This window comes from Mytilus trossulus, chromosome 3, assembly GCF_036588685.1.
Source record: "Mytilus trossulus isolate FHL-02 chromosome 3, PNRI_Mtr1.1.1.hap1, whole genome shotgun sequence".
In the NCBI taxonomy this organism is placed as follows: Eukaryota; Metazoa; Mollusca; class Bivalvia; order Mytilida; family Mytilidae; genus Mytilus; species Mytilus trossulus.
In genome coordinates, this window is record NC_086375.1 from 16,842,582 (window position 1) to 16,867,667 (window position 25,086).

At 31.3% G+C, this 25,086-nt stretch overlaps 1 protein-coding gene across 3 annotated transcripts in view; it reads left to right on the forward strand.

Moving 5' to 3' along the window:
- The first annotated feature begins 1,566 nt into the window (after positions 1 to 1,566).
- LOC134710270 (filamin-B-like) overlaps positions 1,567 to 25,086 on the forward strand; it is a 57,390-nt gene continuing 33,870 nt past the window's right edge. Inside the window, exons 1-13 of one of the 3 annotated variants that reach the window (XM_063570555.1) lie at positions 1,567 to 2,177; positions 7,494 to 7,683; positions 10,149 to 10,214; positions 11,174 to 11,387; positions 12,049 to 12,148; positions 12,572 to 12,759; positions 15,010 to 15,165; positions 16,357 to 16,485; positions 17,080 to 17,209; positions 17,996 to 18,133; positions 18,615 to 18,788; positions 19,546 to 19,689; positions 22,668 to 22,751. In XM_063570555.1, coding sequence (XP_063426625.1) covers positions 1,859 to 2,177; positions 7,494 to 7,683; positions 10,149 to 10,214; positions 11,174 to 11,387; positions 12,049 to 12,148; positions 12,572 to 12,759; positions 15,010 to 15,165; positions 16,357 to 16,485; positions 17,080 to 17,209; positions 17,996 to 18,133; positions 18,615 to 18,788; positions 19,546 to 19,689; positions 22,668 to 22,751 — 2,032 coding nt within the window. In that variant the 5' untranslated portion in view covers positions 1,567 to 1,858. The remainder of the gene's footprint in view (positions 2,178 to 7,493; positions 7,684 to 10,148; positions 10,215 to 11,173; positions 11,388 to 12,048; positions 12,149 to 12,571; positions 12,760 to 15,009; positions 15,166 to 16,356; positions 16,486 to 17,079; positions 17,210 to 17,995; positions 18,134 to 18,614; positions 18,789 to 19,545; positions 19,690 to 22,667; positions 22,752 to 25,086) is intronic. The other 2 variants (XM_063570557.1, XM_063570556.1) reach the window with 2 other exon arrangements.

The following is a 25,086-nucleotide window of genomic DNA, read 5'->3' on the forward strand; positions in this document are numbered from 1 at the left end:
TTTTACATGGTTGAATAGCTAAGTTTTACAATAAAAAAACAACAACATGTGTACAAAGGACGTCCGATAAAAAGAAAACCCTTGATTTAATCTAAAACTTTTAAAATGTACAATTATTTAAAAAATGTTATTACTGTCTTCCCGTACTCTTATTTGCGGGCACCTATTCCGTATGCACTCACCTTAACCTTGACATTTCCTCTTTAAAACTCTCGTTAATAAACAAAACTGGCAACACAAGTACCAAGGGTAATGAAAGATGCGTATTTACTAACGTGGAAAGAAGATATTATCAATCAAAAAGTCAGTGAAAAAAATATGTAAATTGAGTTGTTGTTTTTTTCCTACATTGAACTTTTGATGTTGTCCCTTATTTTTCACGTGCTCCATATTTCTGTGTTCATAGAATACCATCATGGTCACAAACTGTAAATTTCGACCCAAAAAAACAAAACGATAATTCACAGCCAAGGTTTTCGATCGTCAATCAATGAATGAAATATTTCGTGTTGCTTATTCGTTACGGATTCGTGATAAATATTTAAAAAAAAAAAAAAAACACACACACATACAGGACTAAATTTATTAGATTAGCAGATATAATATATTGCATGCATTGGTTAATTCTATGATTTTCTTATCATTATAATCTTCAGAACTCTGAAGCGGATTTCATAAAACTTTGACTACATAATGCATGGTATGAGCGAAAACTGAGTATTTGCTTGCTGACTTTCAAGAATCTTTGAATCAGTCAAATTTCCAATTGGTGTATTACATTGTTCCTTTTCCTCAATATACTGTTTTTATGAAGAAAAAAAAATACTAAAAAAAAAGCTACGTGATGCACCACAGGCAATTGTTTCTGTCAATATGGGGGTTTCTATCCATACCCGTACCGGTTTTTTTTTGTACGGGTATGGATAGAAAACCTCATATGGACAGAAACAAGTGCCTGTGTGGTGCACTGTCAAGTCTAAATGAAACGGATTTAAGCAAGTCAAAACCTTCACCGTAAATCTAACTATAAAATCCTTTAAACAATGTATGTCAAAAATGTGAAACAATTCAAAGCAAGCAACCATGCAACGCCTTAAAGAATAGTAGTTGCTGATTTTCCCGTCCTGAATGAAATATTTGCGACTGGACGTCGAGAAAACAAAAACCAATAGTCACCGAATACTGTTTCAAACAAGATATAGATTTGGAAACTGAAGAAACCAAATAAATAATCTTTTAATTGATAAAACAAATCAACAATCATAAAATGCACGTATATTCACACCCTTTCGATTATAGGTAAACTAATAGTGTCAAATTACCTGTAAATTATTTTAATATTGCTGTTTGCTTGTAAAAGTGATTGACGTTAATCAATACACCTGACAGATGATAATTAATTATGAATCAACTAATGATTTTTTGTTTCCTAAACAACAAATGATAGAAAACACAATAAATTATTAATTACATTTTTATGACCCGTCACACCCGTCCCATATTTGTTTATAACTGTATCCAGTCAAGCGTGAAAATATGAATGAACGATCAAAACTATACCTGCCCGCCAGAGGGCGGATTTTTAAAAGGTGTCTATTTACGCCTTCGCTAGTAATTCCTGCAAACCGGTTTGTTCGGACCGGAATTGAATGTCTGTTGGAACCATAAGTTCCTGTCTAAAACATCATCGAAACAGGACAGGTATTTATTGACAGGTGTTCCCGATAAGAGACCCTTTGATATCCAGGACATTAATTACAGCAACAAGACCCTACAGCTGTAACAATACAATTGTATGTTAGGTGTGGTTCAGTTCAAAAAGTGTCAAAGTTGAGAAATTTTTGGCAAAAAACTCACTATGTCAGCTCGTGCTCTAAGCAGAGAAGGACATGCAGCTATGAGTCTGAGAGGGGAAACAGATCGCTGGGTCTTAATTCAGCAAAACACATTCACTAATTGGGTGAACGAACAACTTAGGATATACAATTGTGACCTTATTGAAGATTTGCAGACTGACTTTTCGGATGGAGTTCGACTGTGTTATCTTGTTGAAGCTTTGCAAGGAAAGAAAATAGGAAGGGTTATAAAAAATCCAAGGAATCATCATCAGAACCTGGAGAATGTTTCTAAAGCACTGAATGCCATTGCAAATGACAATGTTAGACTGGTGAATATTGGTAAGTTGAAACATGACATTCTTTAGTCTCAGACTCTTAGATTAAGCAGAGACATACAAATGTATATGTCTCTAGATTTAGCCAGAGGGGTTGACCAAAAGTGATAAATTTTGAAGTAAAAAATAAAAACATGGGCACATGTACCTTTATAACTCTTTGGCCAGATTGGTCCCAAACCACCAAAAGGGGTACATTAACTTAAATAAAACACATTTTTTATAACTCTTTGGCCAGGTTGAGTCCCAAACCACCAAAAGGGGTACATTAACTTAAATAAAACACATTTTTTATGCTGAAAATAAATGTTTTAAAATATTCTTTCCACTAGCAATGTACAAAATTGTACCAGCACATTACAACTTTGGAAACATAGTTTAGATATTTCATAAAGGCAGAATACACTGAATTTAAAATAACCATTACAATTCAGTGTTTGTTATTGCATGTAATTTTATTGTTCCACAGACAATCTTGGAGTTCTGACAATTTCATTTGAAATTTCTAATCAATTATGAACACTTGAGAAACAGTGGCTAATTCAAAAAATCTTGTTACATGTACATATATTTTTATCTTTAATTGGTTTTACAGATGAAGAACTTTCAATGGTATTTTTAAATGCCATGTACCATTTCAAAACTGAAAATAAAAATAGATGATTTTCAAGAAAAAAAATATTTTCTGTAAATGTGAGTCATTAAATGACTCAACAAGAAAATGTTGATTGATAAGTATCCTCAAAATTCTGAATTATTTTCAAACCCTTTGTTTTGTAAGGTTTTATGTACGTGTACCATGGAGGTATACAACATGGAGGTACATGTACACAGTGGGTCATAATTTGAAAAATCATTCTTTATGAATATGGGGTCATCAATGTCATGGTTCAGGACATAAGATGCTATCAGTTAAAAGTTTGTCAATAAAGATTTTTAATACATGTACTTCAGTTTAGAGAGTGATACTGATAGTTTCTTAAAAATTATTGATGCATATAAATGTACTGTACCTTGATAGGCTAATAGGTACAGGACTACACCTACATGTACATTAGTATTTTACCCTAAAATAATGGAAATTCCAGAAAGGAGTATAACTTTCAATTGTGTAGCCTTTACATTATAACCCAATAATAATATTTTAGGTAATAAAAAAAATCATATTGCGTGTGCAGAGTATTCCTGTACTTCAATTGAGATAAATGTAGAGATATCTTAATCTCCTGAAAAATATGACCCCCCCCAAACAAAAAAACCCAAAAAAAACACAAACAAAATCATTAAATATATACAATGAGATGCTTGCAACTTCAATGATTAGATATCTGTTGACTGAAGATGAAGTAATTAAACCAGTCAGCCACCCAGACTCCTATATTTTTAGAAAAAAGTGTGTTTAAATAGTTCATCTACAGTATCATGTAGGTTGCACATTTTTTTTATATGAATTTGAACCCTGCACATGGCCAATCTTATTAAAATAAGTTCTCATCACTTGCTCCTGGATTTTTTATATGTCGCCGTGTGACATATACAAAATCGAGGAGCAAGTGTTGAGAACTTATTTTACTAAGATTGGCACATGGCAAGGTGGATTTTAATTTACTAAGATTGCCTGTCAAAGATCATTGATTCTTTCTCTCTGGGCAGTCCAGCTTCCTTTTAAAATATTGACCACCCAGATATAGCCTAGAGTACTGTTAGTGCTGTTAAACACCAACAATGTATCAGTCATAAATCTAGCAATGATCCAGAATCACTAAACTTTCCATGAAGTCATTTGGACTCCGCAAAAATAACAATTTTGCAACTACAAGTACCACTGGCATATACATTTTTGTACATTGTATACAAATTGATATGATTCAAGATGTAATTTGCATCTAGTATATCTGAAATATTTGCCACTGGCTGTAAAGTAAACTGCAAATAATCAATTGCTGTGTACTTTTGAAATCTGTCGAGCTATGTCCAACCCAAGAAAAATGAAAAGAAAATTGACCTCTGTTGGATATTTTCTTTGTTTTTTGTCGAGCCTGCAACTTTTGTTGCAGATAGCTCCTTTTTTTCATTGAAATGTGGTTTACCATTATATTTGCATAAACATTAGGTACATAAAGACTGATGTAGTTTTGGTTGGACAAATTTTATAACTGTTCTGTATAATGCTCTTTGGGATTTCCATTATTTTGGTGGAAAATACATCATTTACATTTATTAAGTGCATATGTACATGTACAATGTATGCATTAATAAAAAGAGAGTGTCGGGCTTGAACCTACATGTATTATCCTACATTTATTCAAATTATACCCAAACTGATTCTAAATCTATATTAAAAAATCATAGAACTCACTGACTGATTTTTTAAATGTAAACATAAACGTTTATTGAACAAACCACAACATTTGGCAATCCTGCATTGTGACTCCCTCACAACATATGCCACACATGTACATAGGTCCTCAAGTCAATCAGATAGCAACACAACAACATAAATCAAACGAGAAAACACATTTGAAAGTTAACATATATTTAGACTACAACAAGAGACAGGTGTCTATAAACTCTAGATGCCACTGCAACAGTCTTTGGGATACACTAGTTTTAAGTTTGTCCAGCATTGTAAAAATTGAATATTTCTTTAAACTTTTTTTATCAGAAGATAGGCATTTAACACTAAAAACCAAATGAAATTGTTTGAAATTGTACAAACTGTATCATACGTTCATTAGTTCAAAAATCATTTTATTTTATTGTGAGATACATTGTGTATTTAGATACATGTACATGTACTTTTAAAAATCTGTAGATTGAAAAGAAGATGATCTCTTCTGGACTCACAAGCATGATACATGTACATGTAGCAACTGCAAGAGCTAAAAATCATCTAGTTTTAACTTCATTTAGAATTTCATAGAAATAACTGACCCCTGGCATGATGCAACTGCCATAGCAAGAATCTCCTTCATTTTTCAAGTTCATTTTTTACTGCATTTTACTGACTGCACTTAAAATATTTTAAACTTTACCATGGGTCATTGAATCAATGGATAGGCATTTAATTTTTGATATTTAAATTTGGTGTTTTTTTCTGGCCAATTTATAATACAGTACAAAAATTTGTGTTTTAGCATTCCTCAAAATCATATGGTTAAAAACCTTTAAAGCTCATAAACATTCTTGGTCAACCTGTTTTTCTGTGTCATGTTTTGTGGATGAAATGTTTCTATGGAATTTTCACTTTTTTCCCTGTGGTCCTATCTGGTCTTGATATAATTTGTTTTTTTTTGTACATTTTTGTTGCAATCTTCAAACATTTCTTACCACATCATTCAAATTTGATTCATAATTGTTAAAAATCTTTAAAAGAGAAGTTGCTTGCTCAGAGGGATTTCATAACATACAAATGTAGATACATTGTAAATATAAAATAGAAGATGTGGTATGGTTGCCAATTAGACAATTTTTTTTCAAGAGACTGAATGACACAGAAATAAACAGTTATAGGTCACAATACAGCATTCAACAATGAGCAAATCCCATACCACATAGTCAGTTATAAAAGCCCACAAAATGACAAATGTAAACAATTCAAACAAAAAACTAACAGCCTGATTAATGTGGGAAAAAAAATGAATGAAAACCAAATATGTAACACAGCAACAAACGACATCAGCAGAATAACAGGCTCCTGACTTGGGACAGGGGCATATATACAGAATGTGGCGAGGTTATGTCTATTTTTATGGATATGCTTATTGCAGAAAAGGATTGTTGGTTTTCCCGTTTGAATGGTTTTACACTAGTAATTTTGGGCCCTTTATAGCTTGTTGTTTGGAGTGAGCAAAGGCTCCATGTTGAAGGCCGTACATTGACCTATAATGGTTTACTGTTTTGAATTGTTATTTTGATGGAGAGTTGTCTCATTGGCACTCACACCACATCTTCCTATATATCTATTAAACATATTTTATCATTATGAAAGATGAGTATTAAACAATTCTTTAAAATCTAAATTGAAATTAGTTTTAAAATTAAGAAATGATTTTCTTATAAAACATTGAAATTACAAAAATATAAATATAAATAATAGTAAATACATATTTTTTTTATATTTACAATCTAATTGTCTGCAATTTGTAGATAATTAACTGATGTAAATTGAATGCAAATGCAAATAAAAAGCTTCTATTACTATGATTACAAATGCAAAAGCATTATTAATACATTGCTTATGCAACATAAAAGTTCTGTTATGCAACTCAGGGCTGCTTTAATGTTTTGAAGCTTTCAGCCAGTGAATATTAATGAATTGCAATTGCTAGTTGAACAAAAGGATGTAGCAAATTTATCTTTCAAATGTGCTATTTTCGTTTTAAAATGTCACTTATCAATGATGATTGCCAATCCTTAACTTTAGAAATACTAGAAAACACAAAACAGAGATCAAACCTTTTAATTGTTTTGCTCTATCAAATAGAGCAGTATAGAATACATGTACAATACTTTCAAATCTTATAGTGTGCATAGTAAATAGGCTTGGAGCATTATGCTAGTCATATTTTTCACTTAAGCCTGTAATCTCTGATATGTGACATTCAATTTGAAATAATCGTACATTTGCACTAAGGGGTATATTTTATTCAAATATGTCAACTTATATTGTGCCTAAAAGCAAAATAATCTATTTAAAGATACTGAATCAGTAAACTACATTTTGTACAATAAACACAATACCAATAAGGTATAAGATGACATGTTATTGTATTGTAAAATTTTCGTTATTCACAAACTATTTAAAAGAAAAATGCTGTTTAAATGTCCCAACATTTTTACATAAGATGAAAATGTATAGAGGAGGACTTGCAATACATTGTAATCCTAAATCTGTCAGTCTGTTTTTTTTTATATTTACATATTTTTTTTTATAAATAGTTTTAATTTGGATTGCTTTTCAATTTCTTGTAAAAAGGAAAAACATTTTTATTCAGTAAATCTTTTTTACTGACTTGCATTCCCTTCAAAAAAGTAAGAGAAACAATTAAAATGAAAAAAGGGAAAAATGGAGAGTTTGAAGGATAAGAATGGGAGATAACTCTATGATAAATCATAAACTCTCATCATTAGGGAATGATAAAATTGTGTATTTAATCAAAAAAATTAGATGAGAAAAACTGGAGGTAGATAACACTCTGAAACTATTTTAAAAACATTCACCTCTAATAACTTCCGTATATGTATAGTTAGTTCCTTTTCATTACAAATCTTGACACTATATGTAATAGATATAATGTAATAAATTTCATATTTACAGGAAGCGATGATATTGTAACTGGAAACCTGAAGTTAATCTTAGGTCTGATATGGCATCTTATTCTCCGTTACCAAATTGGAAAAACCAAATTCCCCACCAAGAAGTTAATGTTGGCATGGATACAGGCAGTAATTCCAGAATGTGGTATCGGCAACTTTACAACAGATTGGAATGATGGAATTGCATTGAAGTAAGACATACTGATTACTCTCTTTTGTTGCCTGTTTCCATCATCATTTTCAAATATAAATTTAGTGCAATGCCAGTTTAGGCAAAACATTTTTATGCTCAGCCTAAGATAGTAGAGTAGCCCTTCCATTACTTCTTTGTACAATATCAGGTTAAATGTTTGATCTCAAGCATTGATTAAGGTTGATTAAATATTGCTGTATATTGTTTTTGTCTCCTTCTCACAACCCACTCCCCCCATTTTTAGCTCACCTGGCCCATAGGGCCAAGTGAGCTTTTCTCATCACTTGGCGTCCGGCGTCCAGCGTCGTCGTCGTCCGGCGTTAACTTTTACAAAAATCTTCTCCTCTGAAACTACTGGGCCAAATTAAACCAAACTTGGCCACAATCATCATTGGGGTATTTAGTTTAAAAAATGTGTGGCGTGACCCAGCCAACCAACCAAGATGGCCACCACGGCTAAAAATAGAACATAGGGGTAAAATGCAGTTTTTGGCTTATAACTCAAAAAACCAAAGCATTTAGAGCAAATTTGACAGGGGTAAAATTAGTTTATCAGGTCAAGATCTATCTGCCCTGAAATTTTCAGATGGATCGGACAACCTGTTGTTAGGTTGCTGCCCCTGAATTGGTAATTTTAAGGAAATTTTCCCGTTTTTTGTTATTATTTTGAATATTATTATAGATAGAGATAAACTATAAACAGCAATAATGTACAACAAAGTAATACCTTAAAATAAGTCAACATGACCCAATTGGTCAATTGACCCTCTAAGGAGTTATTGTCCTTTATAGTGAATTTTTAACAATTTTCATAAAATTTGTAAATTTTTACTAACATTTTCCACTGCAACTACTGGGCCAAGTTCATTATAGATAGAGATAATTGTAAGCACCAAGAATGTTCAGTAAAGTAAGATGTACAAACACATCACCATCACCAAAACACAATTTTGTCATGAATCCATCTGCGTCCTTTGTTTAATATTCACATAGACCAAGGTGAGCGACACATGCTCTTTAGAGCCTCTAGTTTCTTCTTCATATATTTGATTTCTTGGCTGTAGTTGTAACAAAATCATGAAACAGTTTTTCAAATATTTATCTTTTTGAAATATTCTGCACATTGACATACTTAGGTTTCCCAACAGTTGGCAACAGTTAAAAGTGTACATAATATATCTTGTGAACAATAGTATGGAATTTAATATCAGATTAACAATGCATTTCACATTTTAAGATTTGAAGTTTCAATGTATTAAAGATATATTATGCAATTTGTGTAATCTATTGTACCATTTACAACCATCATGTTTTGATTGATAACGTTCTTTGATATAAAACCAAATAATTCTTACTTTAGAAATGAAATTGGCCATTAAAGTCTTTGCTTAAAGGGATTTTATATTTTACATATGATTATCAAAATAAAGATTTAAAAATTTATGGACATAACTTTTTTGAAATTTGTTTTGCCCCTACAAGGTAACATTTGTAACTGTATGTATATACAAAGATCACCTTGAATTTTATGTGAATAGTTTTCTACTTGAGAATGAATAAGATATAAAGTAAGGACCATGTGGGCACTGAAGCGATTGCCATAAAAAAATTAAATGAAACATTAAAAACATTAGATGTGGGGAAAACCAAAAGGGAAAAACCATATGATTACATTAAAAATACAGACATATATTTGCACAACGAAAAAATAAACAGTGAAAATTCAAACAAAAAGGTTGTGTTTGCTGACATCTTTAAGTACAGTTTTACTATACATAAATTACTTTTGCTGTCTTTGTTTGGAAAAATTATTATGATGAAATATGCAGTTCGTTCATTTTTTGTTTCTCTGTGAGATACATGCATTAGCCCTAGTCTCAGCAAAATTGATTTCTTTAATTTATAATAAGCATCTTAAAGAGTTTAAAAGAGAGATATGGGTTGTACCCAATGAAAAACTACAAAATAACCAATATATCTAAGTAACTTCATAAAAAGTCCTTGATGTTGAACTAAAGAGTTCTCATCTTACAGCAAGATAAAGCCAGACAGCCACTTATGGCAACTGAAGCAGTACATAGATGTCAACAGCTTATGCATTTGAAACTACTATTTAAGATCAATATTTTTTTATAAACACTGGTGAAATAATTCTACAAACAATATCATCCATGGCCAAATAATACTGTTAATACAAATACAGACAAACAATTAAATATTTGACCAAGATTCTTTTTTAACCATGTTGATCACATCTCAGTGGCGGATCCAGAATTTTACATAAGTGGGGGCCCGCTGACTGACCTAAGAGGGGGCCCACTCCGGTCACGCTTCAGTGATTCCCTATATAAGCAACCAAATTTTTTCTCAAAAAGGGTGGGCCTGGGCCCCTTGGGGCCCCCCCTAAATCCGCCTCTGCATCTATATGACCCTGTGAAACTTATGCATATTTGTATTTTTCAGTGCATTGGTAGATTTCTGTCGACCAGGATTGGCTCCTGATTGGAGGCACATGAGCAGAAGTAGTGGGTAAGCTTTAAATAATATCTAAGGAAATTAAATATTGAATGGAAATATAAGTGAATGCGATTACTGTGGATTCATTTATATTCGTGGGTACCAATTTTCGTGGATTAGGAGAACTGGCATGTTCGTGGATATTTAATTTCATGGTTTTGATGAAGTCTAAACATACAAGACTATTGAAAATTTGTCATTTTTTCTATTTTGTAGTTCACTTGTAACTACGAAATCCACGAAAATTGGTATCCTTCAAAAATTAATGAATCCACAGTATATGATATTTTTCTAGACATCTGTCTAGTTTTTCTCACAAGTGAATTACACAAATGGCAAGATTTCAAACAGAAAATTATTTGATGCCTCACCCAGCTAAAAACCTATTTGTAGGTTACAATGCCCATAAGAAGATGATATGTGTTGTTAATCCAATTCATACCTTACTTTCTGACATAATCATGTGAGGAATCTGTAAAAAGACCTTGCCCCCTATAAGCTTAGAAAAAATACTACAGTGTAACCTGCCTTATCCAACACCTGTTTATTCCAACATCCTGCTTTAACTGACACATTTCAATGGTCCCAAAATATGCCTATAAAAAAGAAGATGTGGTATGATTGCCAATGAGACAACTATCCACAAAAGACCAAAATGACACAAACATTAACAATTATAGGTCACTGTAAGGCCTTCAACAATGAGCAAAGTCCATACCGCATATAGTCAGCTAGCCTTGCAGAAAAAAACTCAGTATTCCGGCACCCTGTTTTTAATAACCTGACATTTTTTCTGGTCCCTTGAGTGGTGTGTCGGATAACACAGGTTACACTGTATCTGATTAAACTTTGTACTTCACACACGTCACAAATATAGTCCAGGGTTATCTGCCATGGTTTGAGTCCTGCTTGGACTCTTATGCAGTTTATTTTTCAACAAATCCAGTATATTGCTAACATTTCTATTCCAGGCTTGACAACTGTCGAGTGGCAATGCAGCTAGCAAAGGATAACTTTGATATCCCATTAGTAGTCAGACCAGAGGATCTGGCATCTCCAGATTTAGACGAGTTATCAGGCATGACATATTTGTCATATTTCATGAAAATTGATTCACCAGGATATTTTGCCACACTTAAAATAATACAGAGCCTTCTGAAGTATGGAACATGCAATAATTTTGCTGTAAGTCTATTTTCTTTACAATGTATTTTGAACATTTGATATTCAACTGTATACTTAAATGACAGGGGTGGTAACTATTCAATAAGCTCCATATTACTGGATAACTTAATTTCACAGGTCTTCATTTAGGGATCAATTTTCCAACTTAAAAAAAAAGAAAGGTTATATGTTATTTTGACTTGTGGTTTTTTTTACTTGTGATTTTTTTCTTAGATGATTGCAAGATATAAACAGTATAAATTTCACTATATATATAGAAACAGATGAGTTGAAATTGTATTCTATAAATATCATTATGTGAATATATAGCATTTATCAACTTATTCTGTATATATCTATATGCCTCATGTTTATAACAGATACATGTATGAATGCTTTTCTATGTTTATTAATATGTAGAAAAATATCTAAATAAAGCAAGACAGAGAAATGTTTTATACTAAAATGTCTTACTAAAATGTCTTAAGGCATTTGATGTTAAAAAGCTTCTTTGAGCAAATTGTGTGGGATGAATAATTGTAATTTTATTCTATTTACCTGTTTATTATGCAGAAAAAATAGTAAATACATGTAATTTTAATGCAGTTCTAAGCTAAGTCTTATACCAATAAGTGACTGGTTAAGTTGAAGGCAGTTTACAAATGGATGCTTTTTGTTTTAGTCTGACTGGCAAGATGGACATTTGTTAGCCAACCTGGTCAAATCATTGGGAGAAAATGTTCCTAATCTTACTGGATCAAATTCTGAAAATATTCAAAAAGGTAAATAATTTATCTATACTGTAAATTGTTTCATACAACACAAATTCTTTAAATATATACTTTTTAGCAATGACAAGGGAATTGGGTCTCACTCTTGCCTGGTGTACTGCATGTTGCCAATATATATACTAAGCTTCTTCAGTTGAACAAAATCTGTAATGACAATAAAAAAGATCCTGTTACATATTCCAGGAAGAAAAACAAACTTAGTAGTCTTGTTGTAGCATCTGCTCTGGCCCTGTTAAAGTCCCAATTTAGTATGCTCACCTAGTAGAGTGCAAGAGGTTGTGGATTTAATCCATGGCTCATTAAAACAAAAGACTTGAAAAGTGATATTTGGAGCTTCTAAGCTGAGCAAGTGACATTTATGTTTTAATAATGCAAAGGCTTAATGTTTTATCATTTCACATTCTTTAAAAATAGGCTTGGAAGCAGCACAAAGACTTGGAGTTAATCCAATATTAACTGCTAAAGAAATGTGTGACCCAGAAGTTGACCATATTGGGATCATGGCATACGCTGCTTACTTCAAGGATTTCAAACCAACAAAAACACCAGCTGAAAGAGTAGTCCTATCATCACCGCCAAAAAATGTTTTTGTTGGTTTAGAGGTGTGTATGTCCGAGTCAAAATAGACAGCAACCTTTATGCCAATTAATCACTATATTTAATCTTATTAAACTGATTAAGTAATAATAATTCATCAGAAATGCCTATAAGACTAATGTTGTAATTCACAGCTAATCTCAGTTGTTCAACGTAGAATGATTAAATGTAGCCATCGAAAATTTCACCTGGGGGGATTTTAACTATAGCTTCATTTTTCTCCATGAATATTCCCACAAAGGGAACAGTATAGAAAGATAATCAATTACTTTCATGAAGTCACATTTTCTTTTGTACAACTGAGATAGAAATGAGTTTAATCCATGAGAATTGAATTAATTGATATATTCCAATGTCCATACCAATGTGTAATTGCACCATAGTTAATAGTCTTGTAATTAAGCACAGTTAATTATTATTTCACTTTTTCAACATCCATTTTGAAATATCATATATATTTTATTTAAGTGGGTAATTTTGTTCTTAGTTTTCACTCAATAAAACTGCTTTCTGCTTGAAAGAAATTTCTGTAAAGTTGCAATGCATGTCTCACCAAATTTTAACACAAAATAAAATAAGACACAATTTGACTAAATAATGATTTTTGATATTGGTACATGCTGTGTGCAGACGGTATGTATACTGGTTGTATTAGTGTGTTATAAAACTATCAGATGCTACTTTATTTAGATGCATTTGTAGATGCATAAGAATTAGTCATTAAAACAATTGCTTGCTTTGTGAAATAATTGTGAAACAGAGGTCTTGCTTTTCCGTTACATGAATTATAATAGTTAAATTTATACATATGCTGTTGAAGTATTAATTTTGAAGTAAATGCTTCTTATAAGTATGTATAAAAAAAGTTCTCTTGTTATATTATGAAAATGAACTTAAATACTTGCAAATATGCAGTGATTAATAAAAGAGAAAAAAATGGATTTCACAAAAATCAATACTTTTATAGTGTACCAAAAGTACCAGAATATTGGATATTTTTTTGTTTGTTTTTGATTTTTGGAAATTTCTGTAATATGCCAGTTTTTGATGTAAAAATAAATTTCAACAGAAAGCCTCTATGTTATTTTAAATTACCTACAAATATAATGTTATGTTGAACTAAGGCAGACATATTTATGTGTCCACATTATTCATGTTAATAAACAGAAAAGTTACATTTTTTTAGCCCTATTTTTGTAGATATAATATATATATTTCCTGTAGGACCTACAATATATGTGTGCTGATTATGCCTTTTGAATTTGTATTAAATAAGCTAACAGTTAGTAGATGTTACAATTTCTGAGCTTTATAATTAACAAACAATTCCTCATGACCAATGCATACTCTTGTGTGTTTACCTCTTGTATTGAATGCTGTGTGTCCTGTTTGTCTGGGAAAACATGAAAACAATTTTATTTCAACTGGTTTGTTATATGTAAGGAAAGTATTTTACAACAAAATGCATACAAAATCTTTTTTTTTTTAGAGTTTCATATTTTGAGTTTACTGAAAAAAGATACAGTATATTTTTTTGTTCTGTTGTTTTTGGTACAGAAATTAAGTTATTAAACAAGTTCCAGATGTGATGGGACACACAGTTTATTTTGAGTTACATATAATGTTACAACAGTAGCCATTACTTAAATTATATTTATACTTTGTACCTCTTTTCTAATATTAAAATTTCAGATCTAGAATTATCCTTGTATTTAGATTGATATATCATTTTTAAAAGAAGAGCATGCACTTTTATTTATTTAATAATTATGTCTATTTTATGTGAACTTCAATGGTTGAAAAGGCTTTTTTTCCCTGTTTTTGAGGAGCAATATGGAAATTTAACTTTGTTATATTATTTCAGTTGGGATTCTTATCATATAATAAAACAAAATAAATTGAATGGTAAAGAAAAGAAATTATATGCATTATTTCCACAGATAACTGCTAGTCAATTTTGAATGAAAAAATGGATTTGTGGGCAAGCAATATTTTAATTTAAACAGTTACTGTTTTAAAATATTTAGTTGGATTTGCTGGCAAAATATGGTCCTGTTTTATTTTTTATGGGGATGATAAATTAATTTTAGTTATTTAAATTATTATATAGTTGTAAAGGTAAATTTATACTTTTTTTTAGAATTTTTGACATTTTTGTTGGAAGAAAGAGTAGTTTTTGTTTAGATATAAAACATATAATTTTTTTTAAAATCTCATCAGTATATTTTTTATTCACATATGCATTTGTGTTTCAGTCCAACTTTTCTGTGAGGATTGAAGATGATAATGTTTCACCATCAGATGTCCGAGCTGAGATCAAAGGTCCAGACTCCTCCCCAAATGTCAGACTCAGCTGGACTGGAAGTATTGGAGATGGCCTTTTTACACCTGAGGAAACAGGAGTTCATAGGGTAATAGATAAATGATACATTCAAATGATACATCCAAAACTATGGGAAATGTGGCATGATTGCAATGGGCCAACTATTCTCCATAGTCCAAACCTTATGAATGTCAGTAACTATAGGTCACCTTGCAGCCTTCAACAATGAGGTACACCCATATTGGAAAATTACCAAATGTGTAATAACAAATGAGAAAACAAATGGCCTGATTTATGGCATAATTGGAGTACAAAAATGACACACTGCAGCGACAACAACCACTGAATTACTGCAGGCTGTTGACTGAACATGCACTTGGAGAATGTAGCTGGGTTAGAAATGTTATGGAGTAAGGCATACGATACAGTTACAGGGAAGGTAATGACGTTGCTAACGTAATTTGTTATTTTCGAGACGTCAAACTGTGACATATCGGGAAAAGATGCATTTTTCGACTGATTTTTATCATTCAAACTGATTTAATTTGAAAACGAGTTCATGGACCCCTATTTTTCAAAACGGCATTTGGTTTCATTTTGTAGGGAGATTATGTGACCCAAATTTTATAAAACTGTAAATAGAGGATTTCTTTTTATTGTGATAAACATGCAGTAAAAAATACGTTTTTTCCTCAATTCATGAACATTTGATAAATATGAGTCATTTATGAATAAAAAAATGCATATTTTTTAAAGATATTTATAAAATACAGAAATTACCGATTATTTAACAAAAAAACAATTTGTTTTTATCTTTTTTAACAAAAAAGTTATGTCTTTCTTTCGAAAAAGAAATTACGGCCACAAATCTGAATTTCGAGCAAATAAACAAAATTTCGACCTCATTTTACGCAAAAAGTAGCACATGAAGGTATATTTTTTATTATATATTTGATTTAATCAGGTAAAAAATAGCCTATATGCAAATTTTCATGAACTTGTAAATACAAGATCAAAACTGTATCGTATGCCCTTAACCTTAGAATGTGCACTGACAAGTTATTAAATTGATCCCAGCAAACTATAATCTTGTATATATTGGTATCACATAGCACAACATTTTAAATGTAGACAGTTTCTTCATTAAATGTCAAACACATCAAAATTCTTCTTTGACCTTTAGATGAAACAATATAATAAATGCATGTATTAGCATGTGTACCTCTTAATTTGCATGGTATAGTTATAAAGATGTTAACAATTCTGCTGTGCTTTTTAGCTGAGTGTCTTCTGCAACAATCAATTAATCCTTGGATGTCCAGTGACCTTCAAATCAATGGCTGATAGGTCAAGGATCTCTTTTACATCTGTGGAGTCCTGTCCTGTTGGAATGATAACAGAACTCAAGGTAAATAGTCTTAAACATTCTTGAAGGTTGCAGTAAAAGTTTAAGACATTGAGAAATATAATTTTACAAAAATTTCATTGTTTCTTTGCTCAAAATTGTTTCAAAGGTCAGAAGTCATTGAAACAAATATTATGAAGCATAAATTCTGGAATTTGAAGTTTAAATAAACATAATTTATGATAGAGTCTCTTGTTGTTCCAAGACATTGATATTAAAATAATGGGTTCTGATAATTTTGAAGCTAATGTACCCTAATCACATTTGATTCTAGATATGTTGTGGCTTTTTAATGGTTTGACAGCTTGATGATACAGTGAAACCTGTTTAAATTGAACCTCTTCGGGACTTAAGATTTTGTTCAGTTTTGGTCGATGTTCCGTTTTATCAGGTTCACAATGCATACAATTGGATATGACAGTGCTTAAGAACATGATTGGTTTATGCAGGATTCGGTTTCATCAGGTTTCACTGTACTTGTTCTTTCTATTTTTTATGGAATTGGAGAGAGAAGTTTTTAGGGGCAAGGATTGTTTGACCTAACAAAAGTTTTCCATGGAAATTATGTCTGATATTTATAATTATAACATTTAATAGGTTGATTCCTCTGGAGCAGGACAGGGTGATGTGAGAGTAGAGGCCCAGTCACCTGGTGGAAGGATTCAAAATCTCACTGCAGTCTACAGACATGGACAATATATTGTTAACTTCTCACCATCTGAATCTGGTATGTATGGCATGATGCACTGTATGTTCAAGACATAGTCTGTGAATTTATTATACCAATTGTTGATTATTTTAGATTATTTGTTGCTTCTTGAGGAAATTGCAAATAAGTCCAAATCATAATTGAAAATGAGGTATTTAAGGTGGTACAATGTACCCAACACCTTCACTAACATTAATTTGGCTGTTTAATTTTTATAAAATTTTGACCAAGTTATTACTTTTACCCTTTGACAAAACTAAAAATATTGAACCAACCATTTTATCAGAAAAATTACACTGGTTATATAGCAGTTTCACAAACACTAATTTTGATCATTGAGAATCTTAATATTCCCTTAGCAACACAATGTAATTAAAACGTTTAGCTGATTTTACAGAGTTATCTCCCTGTAGTGTTAGATACCACGTTAACAAAATTGGGTTAAAAGATATCAGTGCATTCATGCTAAAATTAAAAATGGGCAAGAACTTCTGCTTAATTGTACTGATTTTATCAATTAACAGTTATAGTTTTCATTTCACAAGGGTGAGTTATCTCCCATTGTTTAAGCCATTTTCATTCACTGCATTGACTCTTTATTTTTGTTGCTTTTATGAAAGTGGTATATTTTAAGTAATTGGTTTTAAAAAATGAAGAATAAGAAAATAATAATATACATCATTTATTTGAGTGTTATGTAGCTGGAAAAAAATTTTGATGGAATAATGGTTCAGATTTTCTGTAAAACTATTTGATAAATTGAGATAAGAACAAATTGATATTTCATTTGTTTATTTTTTTCAGGTGTTTGGAACTTGTCAGTCCTTTATGATGGAGAACACATAAGTGGAAGTCCTTACTCTGTTGTAGTGTATGATCCAGCCTCAGTGAGAGTTTATGGACTAGAGGGGGGAATTGTAGGATCGGATCTAACTTTCCATGGTAAATACTAACCTAAGGGGGTGTTCTCAGATTATCCATTGTACCCAAATTCTTGTAATGTACTCTTCCTTTCTGTAAATGTATCTACAGCTGAACAATTTGAGTGTATACTAAGTGCAAAGAAAAAGTGTAAACCAAAAATTCTTTGTTATTTTTTTTGTACACTTAAATAAATGTGTTGTAAAAAGATCCTTTTATAGGAAAAAGCATATATATAGTTCAGTTTTGTCACCCCATTTTTCATGTGTCACTTTTCACTGCTGTTAGCAGTTTGTATTACATGTATACTTTGATGTCTATAAAGTAATGGCTGATGATGTATGTGTTCTTACATATTTGGATATATCAAGTATGACTTAAAGGCTTGTTAAAAGATCAATCCATGGTTGTAAAATATTTCTATAGTTGATGAATTTTGCTGAACATAAGACGTCTTGAGAAAATCCTAAGTTTATACATCATTGGTAACTATCCTTTTCAGCCGATCACTCCAGTGCAGGCGACGGTGACCTTGACGTGAATATATTGTATGAGGGGTCAAGAGTTCCTGCTAATGTAACAGAAGACAGCAGAGGAGTAAACAGGATAAACTTTACACCACAAGGAGCAGGAATCTACAAAGTTCACGTCAACTTTAACGGCACTGAGGTTAAAGGTAAAATGATTTTGATTTAAAAATTTCACATCAGCCTTAAATCTGTCAACTTTATCACTCTAAGGTTAAATGTGAATTTATTTTGTTAAAATAGAATTGTTGCAACTAATGTTTATTGTCTGGCCTTGACAATTAAAAAAAGGAAAATAAGGTATGCTCTTTCCAACAATTGTGTTGGCATTGGCACTTCTCATTTCCATGACAATTATTTGACCCCTCCCGCTCAGTCATGGTGTATTGACTGAAAATTTTGGAGAGTTTATGTGTAAATTTACTGTTAAAGTTTGATTGGGTCAATTAAAGGGGAACCATTAATGATGTCTTTAATATTTGGTCCACAATTGTATTAGCAATGGGACAATTCATTTCCCTGGAGATAAGTTTACTTTGAATATTTAGCATATTTTAATCAAAATTACAAAGAAGCAAGACAAAAAGAGGTTGACAGTTTATGGTTTCCTGTTGATAATTATAGTCTATTAGATGGAGAGCATGTTGAAGTACTATACATTTATGATATACATGTAATAATCCACAGCATTAGCAAAGTATGTCTGAAGAATAAATACCTTTAAGAAATAAACTCAATAAATGAATATTACATTTGCAACTTTTAGCAAAAAAAGTCTCATGTCATCAACTTGGGTACTTTCTGTAACAGATAGAAAGGGAATGGATCAGGGTGAAAAATTGTGCTGACTACAAGCAAGGTAAAAGTGGCATTTTATAAAATTTCATAAATAACAATCTATTATAGGATCACCATACATGGTAGAAATATTTGGTGGAGGACGGGCCACAGTTAGTGGTGACGGCCTCAGTTTGGTTCCATTAAACAAGACAGCTTATTTCAATGTTGACACTCAGGGTTCATCAAGCAAAGTGGATGTTGAAATCACAGGTAAAAAGCTCCTCTCTGAATTGCATATTGTATATGACTTCTGATTAACTGGGTTCTCTTTCCCCCCTTGTGCTACTCATAAGTACCACCTTACTTTAGGATTATTTGTATAATGGATTCACGGAATGTATTAAAAAATATAACAACAAAATTCTACAAATGAGAAAAGCACAGGTGACATGAAAGATAATGAAATGCTTGAATCCTGTATCAGTAACTGTATACCATGGTAATCGGTAAACATTGATTTTGCATTTAAGTGACTAAGGACCGCTTTAAAGAAAAAAATGTCTCATTTAGCATTTTTTGCAGATTTGACATCTATTACAATTCTCTTCATTTTGTCACCATTTGTACATATTTAATTGCATATTGAATGGATGTATATTGTATATTGTATGGATTCATGGTATAACACAAGAAAGCATTTACTTGTGAGCAAATTTGTTTGCATGTGGTTAGTTCTGTTCAAATTTTAGTAAGAGCAAAACTAATTGTTCAACCTCATGCATGACTCATTGTTACAGCAATCCAGTCTGACTCAAAAGATTTGGGCAGGGATTAACTTTAAAAAGAACCTGTTCTTGAATTGATCAGATTCTTTTAAAGTTAGTCTATCGGTATGCAGTAGTATTGTCTTTTATTTGTCAAAAATCAGTCTTTTATAACATCCATTTGAACAGAACATGTGATAATGTATTAGTACAAAGAGATTTGTCTTTAAACAAAACAATGAAAATAATAATACAAAACAGCTTTCTATAGAATGCATTAAACTGTCCCCTGAAGCTTCTGTTGAGGCAACATTTTAATTTTCCAAAGCTTTATTCAGGGGAAAGGCTGCTCTAATTGCTTGACTCCAAGCATCCAAAAGAATCATGCTTAAGTCATAACATTATTTCTACTATTACAAAATGTCTACAGTATTGTCCAAATAATGGCTTACTTATAACAATAAGAAATACAGTAAAACTTCATAAGCTTGAATTCTGATAAGGAAATTGTTTTCCTTAGAATAGAGCTGTCAAACTTACTTAAACAAATTGAACAATTACTATCCACACTGATTTGTGTCCACACTTGTGTTCCTTAGAAATATTTACATTGCAGAAAAAATAGTCTATTTTTTTTGATAGATTTTGTGCATCCAAAGTCATGAATAAATCTATGTGCAAAAGAAATAAGATATATTATTTTTTTTGTTCAAAATTGTATTTTTCTAAACAAAAATCGAAAATGAATTAAAGGTATTCAATGTGGTCCAATTTGCTCAAAGTTTCCATTTGAAATTACTACACAAGTCAAAAATGGGTTGTAAAACTAAAACCCAAACTCCAACAGAATTGATTTTTTTTTATCTTACATAAACTGCTGATTTAAAAAAAAAATGATAAAGAAAGGATAGTATGATTGTTTGAGATGTGTAAATTATGCTTTTGAACAGAATTCAGGCTCCTGAAGTTTTATTGTAAAAATATCATATCATATTTTCATGTAAGTGTATGCTAATTTAACACACATTTAAACTTACAAAAATGAATTGCAGATTTTCCTGCTCATAGGTTTATGGATTATGTAATTCCTATGTTGCCATGATGGTTATTGGATACATTGAATGTTGCCATGGTGTCCATTTCATTTTCATTGCCATACATTGCTATCATTTGCCCATTTCATATAAACCTTGTCATTTTGAGTAAATAAGTAGAACCTTATTTTGTCAAGAAAGAATTTGCATTATTTGCATGATTTGGGGTTCAAAATTATAAAATAATGGTATAGCTTTTGAGACACCAATAAGAAAGAAAGAGTTATTTCCCTTTAACAAATCTAGCATGGGAAATTTTAATCAGACTTTTTTATCATTTTACATTAGTTTCTTACCGAACTCACTCAAATTCAACTCAGTTTGATATTTCTAAGTTAATGCTTAGGGAATTTAGGTGAAACTCATCTAAAAGATCATCTTTAATATTCAAAATTACCCATTATCATTAAATTAATTTTCTAATTGCATTGTCATTTTATGATTTTGCTGGAAATAATTGTCTAAAATAACTGTTTAACTCTTCAATAACTAAAATTTCGACTGAAAGAAATTTCAGGGATGACATTATATATGTAACAATTTAACCTCATATGCTTATACTCGGATTTTCAACTCGCCTCACAACATTCTTCGCTCATTTTAATGTTGCATGAAGATATCTTGTAATACAGCATGATGATGTCATCCATAACCAACAATCCAGAATATATTCCCTTGCGGTTTCGCATGGACAGATATTTATATATACACACATATGCCCTGCGGACGCATGGATCGATATACCTTCGTGATATCTTACGCATGGAGGATATTTCTTGCTCGATCTGTTGCACCTTTTGTTTATTCACCGAATTAGCAAGCTCTGTGATTTTTTTATAAGGTAAGTTAGAAATTGGTTGGCATGAAACTTGTTTTTCAAAAAATGATGCATTTTGGGAAATTTCTTGTCTTTATCACATGCTTTTATATAGATAAAATATTGGAAGTTATTAACTCAATATGCTAAATTAAAAAGTCATGTGCTAATATTTTAAATTGAGATTCAAATTTTATGCTAGCTTACTGATTATCAAACGTAGAATCTTTAGAAGTTTATGATATCTGTAAGGCACTTTATGTGAATCAGAAGAAATTTCCCAAAATACATTAACAAATAAATATTTCAGAAAATTTTAATGCCTCATAAAGGAGCTGAAGCTTAAATAAATTGCTTATCTTTTAACAATGAATGGCAAAATAAGAGTAAATATATTCAATTTTGTTTTTGTAGAATCTTCTTTTTCTTGCTATCATGAATGTTTAATTTTTAGTTATTCACATTGAGCACACTTTTACTTGATATTTGCTCTCGTCTATTCACTAGAAAGTCTGTTTGAGTGTTTCTGGAAAATTTCTCTTAGGGAAATTGACGATTTGTTTTGACTTACAGGTCCAACAGGACAACGGGTAAACAAAGTGGTTAAAAGAAAAAGCAGTGGACTTTACCAAGTTGAATATATTCCAACAGAAGTTGGTAAGTAGACTAAATGTCATTTCAAAATTTGAATAATGCAGACTATAGATCTTTAAGACATTTTTGTCTTGTTTGTCATTAGTACTACATTTACTGCATTTCATACTAAATGATGCCTCAAGGCCTCAATCATATTTCAGTGATTTTGGAATTAAAATTCTTTTTGAAATAGGTATTTACATTTCTATGCCATCTCAAATTGTTTTTGGACCCCAAAATTTTAGTTTACTTTAAAATATTATAATTTTATCATGAACAAAGAGGTACCCCAGTAGTTAAAAATAGGAAAAGTCAGTCTGAATGATTGTGGTAATGCTCCAGATTTAGACAAATATTAGTTAGATAGTAAAAATACAAAAATATATTTAAAATGAAGACACAATACACCATGTGTTTTGGGGGTATTTAGAACTCCTCTTGGTGTTTACTGGCATATCCTGAATAGATTATTATGTATATTATATCTACTCAAATACATTATCCTATTTTGGTTTATACTGAAATTTTTCAGGTCAATACAAGTTTGTTTATTAAACTAAATGCACACTATGAATTGCTCAATATAAGTCATTGAATGAATGCCTGAAAGGCACATCCAGAGTTAACTGTCCTATGTGAGCTTTTAATCATTGTGTTGACATGTATAATCACTGGAGTGTGACTTCAAGGTTAATCAAGTTCACCCTCTGAACATTTACTCATTCAGACAAAGTACTCACATTTGAACACATAAACAGTTTGTTATTTGGATTGATAAGGATAAGATCAGGTGAACATGGCAGTGGTACAACCAAGATATTTCTGTGACAGTCTCATTGAGTACAGGAATCCCCACATACAAAGCCTTTATCCTAGAGAGTCATTGTCATTTTCCACTTCGGCTTATGAGGTTCTTCAGATGTTGGATCATGCAACCGATGAGGAGGGTATTTATTTTACTGTGAAAGGACTTTGTTTGTGTGGATTATTATTCTAATGACATTCATTTGTAGACAGATGGTTTGTAGATATTTTAGTTGTTGTTCATTGTATTGCTTAGATTGGCTTCAAAATATTTGCAAATTTTGTTTTTTTTCTTTATTGTGCAAAGTATTTGAAATTTTGTCTAGCCTGCAATGAAGGTCGCAGTATGCAAGACATATTTATTACTATCTAGAGGTGGTGGCATAAACTATTTGTATAAAGCTTTCTATTTCTGAATGTAGAGGACCTGGAGGCTTCATGCTTCATATCTTGTATTCAGTCTTGTATATTATGTTACAATATTTCTATATATTATATATCCAATGCTGTTGAACACATTTTACTGGTTCAACAACTTTAAAAAAAAAAAAAAAGATTTTTGTTGTCTTGTAAATTTCTTACTTATTATGAATATTAGGATTACCATATTTGTTATATGGGTTCCTTGCAACATTTATATGTCTGTCAGACAGGATTCACCTGACCTTGATCTCATTTTATAGATCAATGATGAAGGTTAAAGTTACATGATAAGGTCCATTTCTAAAATACTGTAAGCAGCAGTCAACTATATGTGGTGAATCGAATGACTGTAATGAGTACATGACAGTCTAGCACGTTTCATCTGACTTTGACCTCATTTTCATGGTTCAGTGGTCAATGTTAAGATTTTTTGTGGTTTGGTCTGTATTTCTAGTATCATAAGCAATAGAAAAACTATAGTTGATGTATGGGCAGATTGTAAGGTGTACATAGTCATCTGGTAGGTATCATCTGACCGTGACCTGATTTTCACAGTTCACTGGACAATATTAATTTTTTTGTGGTTTGGTGACTTTGGTCTGTATTTCCAGTACTATAAGCAAAAGAACAACTATATATGGTGTATGGACAGATTGTAAGGTGTACATGTCTGTCTAACATGAATCATTTGACCTTAAGTAATAAAGTTGTAAAACATATACACAATGCTTATCACCACTAAACAGATCAAGATTGCAATTGGGTGGTGCACTTTTATCGTTGTAGAGTTATCCCCCTTAAAAATGTAAATTTGTTTTTCCGTTCTTTCCCTTTAGTTTGCCTCAACCAAATGTTATGAAACTTATTCACAATGCTAATACTACCACAAAACACAGATCAAGTTGCAAATTGGGGTGTCACTTTTACTGTTCTTGAGTTATGCTCCTTTATAAATGGAAAAATTGCTAAATCTGTCTTCAACTTAAGTTTGCCTCAACCAAATCTCATGAAACTTATACACAATACTTGTAATCACAAAATGGTGAATCCTCCATCTGTATGTGGATTTTGATTCCTGAATATTTATACGCGAGGACATCTCTGGGCAATAGACACATTCTTCATTTAT